The sequence below is a fragment of the Cinclus cinclus genome, chromosome 33 (assembly GCF_963662255.1).
Source record: "Cinclus cinclus chromosome 33, bCinCin1.1, whole genome shotgun sequence".
Classification (NCBI taxonomy): Eukaryota; Metazoa; Chordata; class Aves; order Passeriformes; family Cinclidae; genus Cinclus; species Cinclus cinclus.
Window position 1 is genome coordinate 2,091,226 of NC_085078.1, and position 15,677 is coordinate 2,106,902.

The 15,677-nt window shown below is 51.5% G+C and overlaps 1 protein-coding gene across 1 annotated transcript; it reads left to right on the top strand.

Moving 5' to 3' along the window:
- The first annotated feature begins 305 nt into the window (after positions 1-305).
- LOC134055593 (zinc finger protein 420-like) lies at positions 306-14,112 on the top strand. The gene is made up of 13 exons (XM_062511999.1): positions 306-450; positions 503-592; positions 637-1,810; positions 3,144-3,275; positions 3,367-3,609; positions 4,845-4,951; positions 5,130-5,146; positions 5,391-5,590; positions 6,070-6,155; positions 6,231-6,377; positions 6,564-7,308; positions 12,831-12,888; positions 13,837-14,112. The coding sequence occupies exons 1-13, from the start codon at positions 306-308 to the stop codon at positions 14,110-14,112; spliced, it is 3,420 nt and encodes a 1,139-aa protein (XP_062367983.1).
- Positions 14,113-15,677: the final 1,565 nt, after the last annotated feature.

The window sequence follows — 15,677 nt, forward strand, 5'->3', positions numbered from 1 at the left end:
CAAAGCAGAGAATAACAGGAGAAGGGACCCCAGGACCCCAAATACCCCCAGCATCCCAAAGTGGGGAGACCAAGGAGGGGGGAGCTTCTTGGATTCCTGGGACTCCCAGCAGCCTGGGGAGGGCAGGGACTGAGGAGATGGGAGATTGACAATACAAGCGTGACCCCCAGAGCTGGGACAGGGGGGAACCCCCGAACACCAGAGGAGAGGGACCAGAGACAGGGAACTCTTTGGAGGCTTTTTCAGGGATGAATCTTGGTGTTTGAGAGGTTTTATGGACTCCAGATGCCTGGAGACTTCTAGAGATGGACATGGGTAGAGGGACCTTCAAACCCAAGGTTCTCACATCTGGTTTTCCCCCCACAAACCAGGATTTCTCATTCCCAAACCTTGGTCAGATGGAGGAGGAGGCTGCAAGGAAGAGGAAGAGACCCCAGAACACCCAGGCAGGTGAGAAGGAAGTCACTGCCCCTTTCCCCCTCTGTCCTGCTCCATCTCCCAGCCCAGCGCGGCCCCCGGCTGCAGGACAACCCCGCTGCCAACGCCATCCTGCCGGGGATGCGCTGGGGGGATCTCTTTCCCCTTCCCTCTGGCACGGAGGCAAATCCCATCCTCTCCTTGTCCTTCCTTCCCCAGACAAGGAGCTAAAGACAGAGACCATGGAGGACAAATCCCCACAGCAGAACCTCGAGGAAGAGGCTGTTTGGAGTGGCTCCATGGCGCAGGAATCCAATGGGGAAGAAAAGCCACGGAGATCCTGCACCAGGACGGGCTGCAAACACAGATCTCAGGGATCCGAGGAGGAAATACCCAGCCTGGGCCAGGGAGGTGGCCAGAAACCCAGCCAGAGCTCAGAGCTGGGGGTCCATGAGCAGCTTCATGATGATGGAGAGAAGCCCCACAAATGCTTGGAGTGTGGGAAGAGCTTCAGGCGGAGCTACCACCTGATCCGCCACCAGATGATCCACACAGGCGAGAGGCCCTATGAGTGTGGGGAATGTGGGAAGAGCTTCAGAGACATCTCCAACCTGATCCGCCACCACATGGTCCACACCGGGGAATGGCCCTATGAGTGTGGGGAATGTGGGAAGGGCTTCAGAGATAGCTCCAACCTGATCCGACACCAGGTGATTCACACTAGGGAGCAACCCTACGAGTGTACACAATGTGGGAAGGGCTTCAGCAAGATCTGCACCCTGATCACCCACCAGAAGATCCACACTGGGGAGAGGCTCTACGAGTGTCCCGAGTGTGGGAAAAAGTTTCAGATCAGCTCCAGTCTCATCAAACATCTGTGGATTCACACAGAGGAGAGGCCCTTCCACTGCCTTGACTGCGGGAAAGGCTTCAATCGACAATCCAGCCTTTTCAATCACCGGCGCATCCACGCCGGGGAAAAGCCCTACAATTGTGGGAAGTGTGGGAAGAGCTTCAGCACGAGCTACCACCTGCTCCGCCACCAGGTATTCCACAATGGGGAGCGGCCCTACAAGTGCATGAAATGTGGGAAGAGCTTCAGCATGAGCTACCATCTGATCACCCACCAGAAGATCCACACTGGGGAACGGCCCTACAAGTGTTCTGAGTGTGGAAAGAGGTTTCAGACCAGCTCCCATCTCCTCAGACATCAGCGGATTCACACAGAGGAGAGGCCCTTCCGCTGCTCTGACTGTGGGAAGGGCTTCAAGTTCAGTGGCCACCTCACTGTCCACCGGCGCATCCACACTGGGGAGATGCCCTTCGAGTGTCGCCAGTGTGGGAAGGGGTTCAAATACAGCACTGCCTTGACCAGACACCAACAGAGCCACCAGTAAGGGAAGCCCTGTTGTGGCATATAAAAATGAGACTCACAAGCTGAAGGCAGAATGAATCTGTTGATTGCAGAGTTAAGACAGTGCTTAGACACTTAGTGTGAGAGTCTTTGCTCAGTCCTTCGCACGCAACATGGTTGGAGGCCTGTTAATTATTGACGACAGAGACAGGGACTACTGATTCATGATCAGAATCCAAATTTTACTGTGAGCTACATATGCTTTATACCATTTACAGGAAGGCTAGTAGTTTTCTACAACAATCATTTAGTTAAACATCACACAGACAAACTTCACATTTATGCTTAGTAAATCTTCATTCCCTTCAGCCAGACTAGATCCAATCCTCTTGTAATGTTCAGAGCTCTGTTTGCTCTTGCCAAGGCATCTTGGTTATTAAACTGCGTACGCTAAATAAATCTACAGCACTATTAGTCTGAGTTACCATAGTAATAAATGCGTCAGCCTGACAGTTTGTTAGTTTTCTAAAGGTTTGCAAGCTTCAAAGAAACAGGATGCCGTTCCTGTTCTTAGATAGTGTGTCATCTAAGTTCTTTCATGCTTCCCAGGAATTTTCTGCAGTGTCAAGCTCTGCTGTTTCCCTGCACCCCGCATGGTTGCAGTTGCTCTCTTTCATCTTCACTTTGGTTCCAGGCAGTCACGGTCTCTCCCAGTCTCCCCCAGTTCCTGACAGCATATTCCCAGTCACTCCCAGTTCCTTCCAGTATCATCCTATTTGCTCACAACCATTCCCAGTGAGCCTCAGTGTAGTCACACTCACTGCCAGAATGATTCCAGTCACCTCCAGCATGATCTCAGATCATCCCAGTATAAGTACAGTTGCTTTCAATCACCCCCAGCATGCACCCAGTCAATCCCAGTTTTTCCTAGTTGCTTGTATTATGATCCCAGCTGCTCACAGCTGCTCCCAGTCACACCCACTGTATCCCATTTGCACCGAACAAGGTGTCAATTGGCCCCATCAGGCTCCTGTTCACTCCCAGTATGATGCCAGTATGGTCCCTGACTCTTTCAGTGTGACTGCAGCCTCCCCAGCATGGGCCCAGCTGCTCCCAGTAGAATCACAGTTACTGCCAGTATGACCTCAGTATGATCCCAGTACAGCCCAGTCACTCCCAGTGATGCCACTCCTCATATCCCACACCCCTCTTGGCGTTCCCCTCCACCCTAGATCTCCAGGCTCCCGAGAGGAGCCCCAAGGACTGGAAGTCCCCACCCAGCATCCCCAGCAAGCCCCGGTTTAGATCTGCAGCTCCCAGTTTATCCAGTTTCCCTCTCCTTTTCCCCGGGCCCGTTTCCCCCCGCCCCCAGCCGGAGGGGGGAGGAGGAGGAGGAGAGGAAGAGGCGGAGTGGCAGGAAGGGGAGGAGAGAAGCAACCGCGCGGCTCCAACGCTCCCTGAACTCGCAGCCCCCCCCCCGGGACCATCGCCCCCCATCCCGCAGGTGCCCGGGGAGGGGGAGCTCGCCCCAAATATCCCGGGGGGGTGGGGGCTGGGTGTGGGGTTATTTTGGTGGTGATGTTCGTGGCTTGCAGGGCTCCAGAGCCGCAGGTGCCCCTCGGGGGGACATCGATCGGGGGGTCCCCGGGAGGTGTTTTTGGGGGTCCCGGTGGCTGGCGGCAGGGCCCGGGCGGGGGGATGCGGGTCCCCCCGCGGTGGGGATTGGGCTTCCCGGGCCGGGCCCTGCGAGCTCTGCCGGGGCCACGTGGGGACCGCGCGGGACCGGCGGGATCGGCGGGGGACAGCGGTTTTGGGGAGCCCCGGGAGAGCCCAGAAGGGCAAAGAGGGGATCCCGAGAGGGGGCGAGCCCTGGGATTCCCGGGGTCCCGTCGGGGGGTGCTGGGGCTGGAGGGGCGGGATGGCCGGGAAAGGGGATCGGGGGCCCCGGGGACGGAAGTGGCTGCTCCCACTATGAGCCCAGTCGTTCCCAGTATGATCCTGATCACTTCCCCTCGGCCCCCGCCTGATCCCTGTTGCTCCTAGTATGAGCCCTGTCACTCCCAGCCATTCCCTACTACGGTGCAGTTGGCGCCCAGCACAGTCCCAGTTCCTCCAGCTTTTGTCCAGTGTGTTCCCAGTTGTCCTTATTATAGTCCCAGTAACTCCCGGTATGATGCCAGTCTCTCTCAGCAGGGCCCCAGTCACTCACACTCTCCCCCAGTGTGGTCCCAGTACCCACAGCACATTCCTAGTCAATCCCAGTCCCCAACTGCATGGTCTCAGACATTCCCAGTCCATCCCAGTTGCCCTGAACACTCTCGTAGTCATTCCCAGTCACTCCCAGTTACCTCAGTGTGGTTCAGGTGCCTCCAGTTTTATCCCAGTCACTCCCAGTACATCTCAGTTGTCATCAGCATGCATCCTATCATTCCCAGTTTTTCCCAGCTCCTCCCAGTGTCTCTGCGGTTGGCTCCCAGCATGGGCCTGGTAGCTCCCAGTAACCCCCAATCAGCGTCCAGTCACATGTATTAGAATCCTAGTATGATCCCACTCACTTGCAGTCTAATTTCATTCTCTCCCAGTATAAGGCCAGTGGCCCCCAGCATGCTCCCTGTCAATGCCAGCATGACCTCAGGAACCTCCAGTATGATCCCAGTTGCACCCAGTCACCCAGTATGGTTACAGTCACTCCCAGATCCTTCTAGTGTTATTCCAGTGATGCTCAGAGTGACTCTCTGTCACTCCCAGTGTGGGCCCAGTTGCTCCCAGTCACTTCCAGTATGGTTTCAAGTCATGGCCAACACCTTTTCAGTCACTCCCAGTCTGACTCCAGTAGGATCCCAGTCACTTTCAGATACTCCCAGTACTATTCCAGTCATTCCAAGGATGATCCCAGTCAATTCCAGTAGGATCCCAGTATGACCCCAGCATGGGCACAGTTGCTCCCATTATCATCCAACGGATTCCAGTTGCTGCTATTCATGCCCAGCTATGGTTTCAGTCTTTCCTGATGAATCCCAGTTGCTCCCAGCATGTTCACAAGTCACTCCCAGTTGCCCTGAGTTGCTTCCAGCCTGATACCAGTTGCTGATAGCCACATCCTCAATGCAGTCCCAGTTGCTGTCAGTGTGATCCAGTATAATGCCAGTCTCTCCCAGCATGAGCGCAGTTTATCCCAGTGTAAGTCCTGTTGCTTTCAATCACCCCCAGCATGCAACAAGTCACTCCTAGCTTTTCCCAGTTGCTTGTAGCATGATCCCAGTTGCTCACAGCTGCTCCCAGTCACCCTCAGCATCACCCCAGTGAGTCCCAGTATATCACATTGACCACAACATGGTCTTAATTGCCACCCCCACAGGCTCCTACTCATTCCCAGTATGATGCCAGTATGATCCCAGTCTCCCTCAGTGCGATTGTAGTGTCCCGAAGCATGAGCCAAGCTGCTCCCAGTATGACCCCAGTATAACTCAGTCACTCCAAGTGATGCCACTCCTGGAATCCCCCCCGTAGATCTCCAGGCTCCCGAAAGGAGCCCCAAAGGACTGGAAGTCCCCACCCAACGTCCCCAGTCCCGGGTTGGATCTGCAGCTCCCAGTTTACCCAGTTTCCTTTTGCCCAGGCCGAGTTCCCCCCGCCCCCAGCGGGTGGGAGCAGCCGAGGGCCCCGCGCTGCCCATCCCGACCTGTCCCGGCTCCATCCCCGCTCCTGCCGCGGGCTGAGAGGGATTCGGGAACGGGGCAGGAGGAGGAGGGAGGGAGAAGGGGGATGTGGGATCTGGGAGGGGCAGCAGGAGGAGGAGATGGAGGGGGAGGAGGAGGAGTAAGAGGAAGGACAAAGGAGTATCAGGAAACAGAGAAATAAGGAAGAGGTCGAGTGCTCCCTGAATGTACAGCCACTCACCTGTGGGAACATCCCCCCTCCCCCACATCCCCCCCATCCCGCAGGTGACCGGGGAGGGGGAGCTCAGCCCAGATATCATAGGAGGTCCCTGGGTTGGGTTTTCTTGGGTGGGATGTTTGAACAATGAGGAACTCCAAAGCTGAGTGGAAAATGCCCCTTGGGGGGACATTGGGGGAGATCCCAGTGGCAGCTGCCGGCAGAGGCAGCCTGGAGGAGCAGAGCCCTGTGTTCCCTAGGACCCCAAATTGGGGAGGCCAAAGAGGGGAAAGCGTTGCAATTCACAGGAGCCTAAACAGCCTGGATAGGGGCAGGGGGACTCCTTGTACCCCCCGCACCCCAAAGCAGAGAATAAGGGGAGATGGGACTGCAGGGCCCCCATAGCCCCTGGTGTCCCTAAGTGGGGAGACTGAAGAGGGGGGAGCTTTTCAGATTCCTGGCACCCCTGGTATCCTGGACAGGGAGGAATTACAGAACTCCAGAATGGGTAGACTAGAGATGGGAAACTCCTGGGAGGCATTTTCAGAGCAGATTTTTATGGACACAAAATACTGACTCCTAGGCATTGGCACAGGCATGGGGACCTTCAAACCCAAGGTTCTCACATCTGGTTTTCCCCCCACAAACCAGGATTTCTCATTCCCAAACCTTGGTCAGATGGAGGAGGAGGCTGCAAGGAAGAGGAAGAGACCCCAGAACACCCAGGCAGGTGAGAAGGAAGTCACTGCCCCTTTCCCCCTCTGTCCTGCTCCATCTCCCAGCCCAGCGCGGCCCCCGGCTGCAGGACAACCCCGCTGCCAACGCCATCCTGCCGGGGATGCGCTGGGGGGATCTCTTTCCCCTTCCCTCTGGCACGGAGGCAAATCCCATCCTCTCCTTGTCCTTCCTTCCCCAGACAAGGAGCTGAAGACAGAGACCATGGAGGACAAATCCCCGCAGCAGAACCTCGAGGAAGAGGCTGTTTGGAGTGGCTCCATGGCGCAGGAATCCAATGGGGAAGAAAAGCCACGGAGATCCTGCACCAGGACGGGCTCCAAACCCAACCCAGAGTGCTCCAAAGAGGAAAGACCCAGCTGGGAAGGTGGACAGAGCTTCAGCCAGAGCTCAGAGCTTGCAGTCCATGAGCTGCTTCATGATGAGGAGAAGCCCCACAAGTGTTTGGAGTGTGGGAAGAGCTTCAGCTGGAGGTCCCGCCTGATCCGCCACCGCATGATCCACACTGGGGAGAAGCCCTATGAGTGTCCTGAGTGTGGGAAGGGCTTCAGAGACAGCCCTGGACTGATCATCCACCATCGCATCCACACTGGGGAACGACCCTACGAGTGTGGGGAATGTGGCCTGAGCTTCAGCCGGAGCTCTCACCTGACATCCCACCAGAAGATCCACACTGGGGAACGGCCCTATGAGTGTCCCGAGTGTGGGAAGAGTTTTCAGACCAGCTCCCTTCTCCTCATACATCAGCGGATTCACACAGATGAGAGGCCCTTCCGCTGCTCTGACTGCAGGAAGGGCTTCAGGTACAGCTCCCACCTCATCAGACACCAACGCATCCACACCGGGGAGAAGCCCTACGAGTGTCCTGAGTGTGGGAAGAGCTTCAGGACTAGCTCAGTCTTGAATCAACACCAATGGAGACACCGGTAATGAAGCCCTCCAAGTGCCCCAACTTCAGGAAGAGCTTCATCCTCTGCTCCAACTCCATCCCCCCACCAGAGGACCCATGCTCGGGAGAGCCCTGGTGTCCCACATTCCTGGTGATCCAGGTTGGGAAGACACCTGGCTGTGATGTCTAGAGGAGCTGGAACAGAGGCCAGGCAGAGTTAAGAGGAATAAAGGGGGTATTTATTGAGGGGCCTTCAAAAGCTGGATCCTGACAGTACCAGTGCCACAGTTGTGGCCCTGCCCAGATGACTCCAAGACAGAAGCAAAAGAGAGCTTGGTCACGAGATCTCACATTTGTATATGTTTTAGTTCATTTGCATACAGAAGTCAATTGTCCAACTAATAGCCTCAAACCATGAAGTTTCATCCTCCTTGCTTGCTTGCTTGCTTGTCCACCCTCTTCTTTTCACATTGCTTATGCTTAGGGTGTGAAGTTTGAAGAGATTGTCCTTGAGTCCCCAGCTGGAATAGGACTGATTTGTCTTCACCACCCTGTGGGAAGCTACTAAGATAAGTAACCCTTAATATAAAACTAAAAGCTGCACACCAAGGTAGAACAGAAAAACTTAAGGCATCAATTTCCCCCCTTTAGAGGCTCGACAAGGCCTCTATCTTGTCAAGTCTCTATTCTAAATATTTACTGGCAATAAGTATTTAATGACAGATAAGTGTCTAACAATAATAAATATCTAATAGTTAATGCATACTTAATGATAAGCATAAACCTAATAACAATAAACATCTAACAAGAATAATATCTTACAAGTCAAGTATCATATAAAGAAGAATAGTAATTAGACACAGAAGAGGAACCATTTCAAATATATTATCATTTGCATCAGTCTTTGTTGTTACAGTTGTTTCAGGAGCAGAAGCTTTCTTAATTTTGGAGTAGTGAATCCTGGGTCCTCTGCCAGCAATTTTGACTGCAATGAGGGTGGTCAGCAGGACTTCAGATGATCCTCTCCACTTGGCTTGCAGAGGATCACTGTCCCACCACTTCCCATGGACCCAGTCTCCAGGCTGGAAGGGTGTGTCCAGTTCTATGGGTCTGGATAGCACAATGTAACTCTGGAGTTTCTACAAAGTGGAACTTGAAGCCATTAAGTAATTCTTCAAATCATGTTTCCCCATCATGTGAATTTCAGCTGGAATATGTGGGATTTGATATGGTCTGCCATAGAATATTGCATAGGGACTGATGCTATCCCTCCCTCTGGATGCAAATTCTCAGTAAAGCTTCAGTCAAGGCTTGAACCCATGTCATGGATGTTTCTTGACATATTTTACTAACTTGTGTTTTAAGAGTCCCATTCATGCGTTCAACTTTACCACTCACCTGGGGTCTATAAAGTGTGTGCAGATCCCAAGTAATTCCCAAAATCCATCTAACTTCTTTAACCACTCTAGCAACAAAGTGTGGTCCCCTATCTGATGACATCCCCAAGGGAGCCCCAAACCTCAGAATTATCTGATTAAGCAAAACTTTCACCACTTCCTTGGCTGTGTTAGTGTGACAGGGGTGAGCTTCCAGCCATCCACTGAAGGTGTCAGCTAACACCAGTATGTACCAGTATCCCTCTTTGCATGGTAGCCCCACAAAATCTATTTAATCTCCAGGAAGATCCCCTGCTTTTGTTACTCCTAGCACAACTCTTTCTCATGTCAGGGTTGTTTTTACAGCAGATTTCACATTTACTCACTACTGATTGTACAATATCAGTCATTCCCTTTCCTATTACCTTTTTTAGATGTTTCAAAAGGTTTTCAACTTCAAAATGTATGGTTTCATGTTCTCTTAGAACTAGCTCCCAAAGCATCAGGGGTGGGACTACCACCTGGTTTGCCAGTGTAGCAGCCCATCCACTCTCTGTGATTTCAGCTTTAAGAAACTTAATTGTCTGCTTGGTCATATTTTGGGGTGTACCCCGACAAATCAATCTCTTTTTGTGGAATTACTGCAAGAATAGCTTTTTCTGTAATCCTGCTTGCTGATTTATCAGCAAAGCAATTTCCCAAATCTGGAGTGGTTTTTTTCTCTTTTGGTAACCTCTACATCACATGATAGCTACTTCTGTGGGCTTTTTAATGCTTTCTAGGCAAGTATTTGTTCAGCATGCTTGATTTGATTACCTTGTGCATTCAAGAGTCCTCTCTCCTTCCAGATGGCTCCATGGGTGTGGACAACACTAAATGCATATTTTGAGTCAATCCATTTGATGACACATCTGCTGGCAGGGCCTTTGTCACTGATCACCTTGTCTTGTGTGCTCACTGCATAGCCTATCATCCATTTGCCATTTTTCATGAAGCTGCTTCCATCTGTAAAAAGCTCCCAATCTAGATATTCCATGGGCACATCTTTCAGATCTGGTTGGCTAGAACAGACCTCTTCAGTTGTCTGCAAGCAGTTGTGCTCTGGGTCACTGTCAGTTGAGATGGAGGACAGAAACATGGCAGGGTTAGCAACAGAAATTATTTTCAAGGTGACATCATCCTGCTCTAATAACAGTGATTGGTATTTCAGCATCCACTTGCCAGACAGCCAATGTCCCCCCTTCTGCTGAAGGACAGCTGCTACTGCATGGGGTACATACATTACAATGTGTCACCCAAGGGTGAGTTTTTGGGCCTCCTGGATCAAGGTGACAGTGTGTTGAGGGTTAGTTCTCTCCCTTTTTTTTTTTTCCCTCTGTGGAATTTTCCCCATTGTCATGCTAAGATACCTGTTGACTGGGCCCTGGTGACAAGGGGAAGGGGACGGGAGGGAAGAGGGAAAAGCCCCACGAGATTCAAACAGCCAGAAGAGGAAGCGGAAGGCTGTGCCTCGGCCCATTTCCCCCGCGGAGTTCCGACGAGAAGGACGATCGCCGCCGGTGTCCCATCCCTGCGTCGGGAAACCACCATCGGACCCTGCCCGGCTGTCTTCTCGCTGTGAACTACCACCATCCAGCACTCTACTGAGCATCGGGACCGACACCGTGAGCGGAGGGCTCTCTCCATCTCTCTCTCCCCCTGGGACAGCTCTGCCATCACCCCCAGCCCTCCTGCGGCTCTGCGGGACCCGCCCGCCCCCAGCACCGGGAACTGCAGCTCAGGGAAAAGGTGCCTGCAGCCAAAAAACACTGGGACTGAGTTACTGTTCTGTTTGTGGGTAATTTCATAGCTGTTGTTGTTCTTGTTTGTTGTGTTAGATACACTAGTAAAGAACTGTTATTCCTACCCCCATATCTTTGCCTGAGAGCTCTCTTAATTCCAAAATCATAATAATCGGAAGAATCACATTTTTTTCAGTCCAAAGGGAAGCTTCTGCTTTCCTTAGCAAACACCTGTCTTTCAAACCAAGACACAGTGGCTGCCACGGCCACTTTTAGGCATCCCGACCTGCCTTGGGCAACATTGTCAAGCTGCTTGGAAAAGCAGGCCACAGCTCTCTGCTGGTTCCCAAGGCGCTGTGCTAGTACCCCCAAAGCCGCATTCAGTCTCTCATATGTAAAAAGTTCCAAAGGCTTAGTTAGGTCTGGCAGTCCCAGTGCTGGAGCTGACATTAGAGAGTGTTTCAGCTGTTTAAAAGCTGCTCTAGTGTGTTCAGTCCGTGGGATAATTCCTCTCTCGGCTGATTTTAATGCCCCATGTAGAGGTTTCACTAGAAGTCCATAAATCGCTGTCCACAAATGACACCAACCTACCATTCCCAGGAAAACTTGCATCTCTCTTACAGTATGGGCTTTTTTCTGTTTCTTGCTGAGCTGTCGGTGTCCACAGAAGATCTCAAGCCCCAAATAGACTACTGCTTCTTTAGCAGTCTGCATTGTCTTCAGAAACTCTCTACCCACTAAGTCCCAAGAAGTTTAATAAACTTACAGTGAATTGTATGCAGTCATGGCTGCAATCAAGAGTCATCCACATATTGAAGAACAACTCCTTCTGGCTCCTGTCTTTCCAGTCTTCCAATTCCTTTGCTAGCTGGTTTCCAGATATGTTAGGGCTGTTCTTGAAACCTTGGGGTAAAACTCTCCAGGTAAGTTAACATTTCCTCCCTGTCTTAGGATTTTCCCACTCAAAAGCAAAACGTTCTTGGCTGTTTTTGTGTATAGGAATACAGAAAAAGGCATCCTTCGGATCTCCAACAGTAAACCAACCTAATTCATCTGTCAGTAAGGTCAAAAGAGCATAGGGATTGGCTACTACTGGACGTGTATCCTCTGTAATTTTGTTGATTGCTCTTAAATCTTGTACTAATCAGTAACTCTTACTGTCTGCTTTCGTAACAGCTACAATGGGCATGTTGAATTTGGACTTACATTGCACTAACAGACCATGTTGTAGGAATTTTTCAATTATGGATACCAATCCCTTACAATTCTCTAATTTTAAAGGGTATTGATTTTGCCTTACCAGTGTGGCTCCTGGTTTGAGTGCAATACTCACTGGTTCTACCCATTTGGATCTTCCTGGGATATCACTGGCCCACACTATTGGATTTACCACATTTTCCACATCAGTGGGGATTTCATTGCATTTTTCCTGTAAAAAGTGCAGCAACTTGGATAAATTTAGATTCAGGAATTATATAACTTGTACACCCTTTCCCTTTTTGAATTTAATCTCTGCTTCTAATTTTTCTAGCAAGTCCCTCCCCAGCAATGGTTTAGGGGAGTTAGGCATGTAAAGGAATTGATGGGTTACCCAATGCTTCCCCAGTTTAAATTTTTAAGGTTGGAAGAAAGGCCGTGTTTCACTTACCCCAGTCACCCCAATAACATGCAGTATTGTGACTCAGTTTCCCTTCTAAGGTATTTAACACAGAATATGCTGCTCCTGTATCTACCAAAAACTCAATGTCATCTTTCCCCATCTTAGTTGTAACAAAGGGCTCTGCTGGGGGAGCAGCCCTCAGTCTCCATCACTTGGAGCCTGAAACACTTGAGGTTTGTACTACTGGGAGTTGGGGAAGTGAGGATTTTTCTTTTAACACTGGACAGTCCCTTTTCCAATATCCCCACTTTTTACAGTATGCACACTGGTCCTCTGTAGGGAAAGCTTTGTTGGATGACTTTTTCTGAGCTGCCTTCTTACCAGGTTGGGATTTAACTCTTTCAGTTGGACTCCTATCTCAGAACACCTTCCAGGCATCCCCTAGCAGTTTATCCGTATCTTGGACTCCCTCTATCTTTTGCAGCTGCCTTCTTATATCATTTGAAGCCTGACCCATAAATGACAAAACCAGATGTGCTTTACCATCAGCTGAATCAGGATCTGGATCAGTGTATGTATATATAGATAGATAGATAGATAGATAGATAGATAGATAGATAGATAGATAGATAGATAGTTTCTCTTTACCTGTTTAAAAAATCAGTGGGTGCCTCTGGCTGCAGCTGAGTGCCCAGCGCTGTCCCTTTCTCCCAATTCAGTCTCTTGTTGTGCTTCAATAAACCTAAAATTTTAAGAAGTGGGGTGTTGTTTCTCACAACCCCAGCTTAGCCCCTTTGTTCAGCACCAAGCTGGGCTTGGGGCTGCAGGAGGAAGAGGCTGAGGGGAAGCAGATCCTGCAGGTGGGACAGTGCTTGGGCTCAGGGCAAGGTCCTGCCCTGCACACCTGGCTCAGGTGTGACCCTGCCCCAGGAAGGGAGCAGGACATTCCCATCCCCACGGATCAGGGCTGGGAGCAGCACTTGGAGCTGAGTATTTCCAGACACGGAAATACTGGGAGTGACTGGGACCACACTTAGGGCTACTTAGGGTAACTGGGAATGATGAGTGCGTGCTGGAGGCAACTGAGATATACTGGGAATTAATGAGATCATGCTTGTAGGCGACTGGAACCATGCTGGGGCAGCTGGGGTGACTGGGATATGCTAGGAGTGTCTGTAATGATAATTTAGGGGACAACACTGGGACCATGATGAGGACAACTAGGAGCAACTGGAAGTGGCTGTGTCTATACTGGGGCCACAGAGATCATACTGGCAGTGACTGGGACTATAATAGGGGCAGTTGGGTGCAACTGGGAACATACTGGAAGGAACTGGGAGCAACTGGAACCATGCTGGAGGCAATTGGGATCACACTGGGTGTGACCAGGAGCATGCTGAGGGCAGTTTGGGCCATATTGGGAGCTGCTGGGATATACTGGGAGCAACTGGAACTGCACTCAGACTGACTGGGAGTGGCTATGGGCAACTGGAATCATGCTGGAAGGAAGTGGGAGTTACTGGGAGCATGCTGAGGGCAACTGGGATGTACTGAGAGAGACTGAGAGTCACTGGGATCATACTGGGAGCAACTGGAACCATGGCAATGGCCTGGGCTGGGTGATGTGGAGCCTCAGGGTGCCCAGGGAGCACTGTGACCCTGCGGGGCCTGATGGAACCAAGGGGACATTGTGACACTGTGACCCTACCCTGCCTGTGGGGTGTTTCAGGAGCCAGACAGCCTGGCCAGAGCCAGAGACAAAACAAAACCTTCCCTGGAATACCATGGGCCTGTGGTTATCAACTCAGGTGCCAAAAAGAGATCTCAAAAGACTCCAGGAGAATACTGGAGGAATGGCAGTGAATCCAGGAGGATACAGTTTGCTGCAAGAGGGTAAAAATCATTGGAGGCAGCTCATGGGCAGGGAAATCTTCAACCAGAGCAAGCTGCTCAAAGTCCCGTCCAGCGTGGCTCTGGATGTTTGCAAGGATGCGGCATCCAACACCTCCCTGGGCAGCCTGTTCCTTGCTGTCACCTCTTTCTGTGTGAAAAATCTCTTCCTCGTGGTGGGATCTCTTGGATGACAGTGTGAGGAGCAGCAGCCCAGTGGAGCACATGGAAGGAGGAGACTCATTTCATGGCACTGCAAGCCTGGGCAGAATTACCATGGCTCAGAAAGGCCACAGGTGGGGCAAGGGAAGCCAAACTCAGGCCAGTGGTGAAAGAGCAAACAGGGCTGGGCCGAGTGCTTGGGAGAGGGTGAGGATGATGAAGAGAGGGGACTCCCTGTCCTTGCCTGCCCACAGGGTCCTTCCCCAAGAGCTTTGAACCTGCCTGCAAGTGCCTGAGCTCTTGCTCCCCTTGGCCACGGCACTTGCATGCACCAGTGAGGTCTGAGAGGAGACAGATTGTCCTTGTGGCGCTGGGGCTGTGTCCTTGCAGCCCTGGGGATGCTGGGCACCATGACACTGCTGTTCTTCCTTGGGCACTGCCCAGCACAGCCCAGGCTGCCTCCAGGGAGAGCCCTGGGCTCTGGAGGGACAGGACCTCCTGTCCCAAGGACCGGGATCGAGGGCTTGGCCCTTGTGCTCCATCAAACAAAGGGTTTGCTCAGCACCAGAACCACCTGCCCAGTGCCTCTGCCTGCCTGTAATCACAGCCTCCAATTATTGGCTCCAACGAGGCCCTGGGCAGGCTTCATCAGAAGGGCTTGCAGTGGCAACTCTTCATGCTCCAAGATACTTTGGCTTTTTCTTCTGGCTTGGATTTCTTGAGGGACTGCTGCTCTCTCCTCTCAGGATCTGAGCAGCCTGGGCTCAGAACATCAAATGCACTGCAGGCCTTATTCAAAGGAAGAAAGGCCTAATGAGTTGCTACCTTCCCACCCAGCTCTGTCAGGTCTTCAAGACCTGTGCAGCTAATTAGAGAGCTTTGAGGAGTGGACATAAAGATTCCAATGCCCACTTTGAAGAGGTGGTAACAGCATTGTGCAGCTGACACCGACCCAGGGTATCCTAAGGAGACCATGCCCAATGGAAAAACAGTTCCTTGTTTTTGTTCCTTTGTCCATCCCAACACGGGATGGACAACTCTGCCCATCACCTCCATGCCCCAGCCCTTTCTCTCAGTGGCCACCTGGGCCCTGCCTCACTTCCTGTGACATGAGCCTTCGCCACTGAATTCTGCAGTGACATTACAGCTCCTTTGCACCAACTTCCACCTCCTCTCACTCTAGATCTGTCTGCAAACAGGCAAGGAAAGGTTTCAGCTAATTACAAAACAGAGAAGATATTAATGAAAAATAATAACAACAAGAATAGTTCCCCACCAAAAAAAAAAAAAAAGAATATAAAACCCTAAACCAAACCAATACAATAAAAAACAAAATAAACAAGTAAAAAAACAGAAACCAAAGCCACGACCAAACCCCATAGTGGAACATGATAGGTAATAAAACACAACAAATGACTCCCACATCCTCCGTGACCTCTTCAGATGGTGCCTGCTCGGGCAGGGAGGTGCTGCTGGGGGCCAGGCTGGCCTCGTGCCTGCCCAGAAACTCATCCCAGCCCCAGAGGTCCCAACCTTGCTGAGGTTGACAGGTTCCCTCTGAAAATGCTGCTTTCACTTCTGACCCAGCACTAAGAGA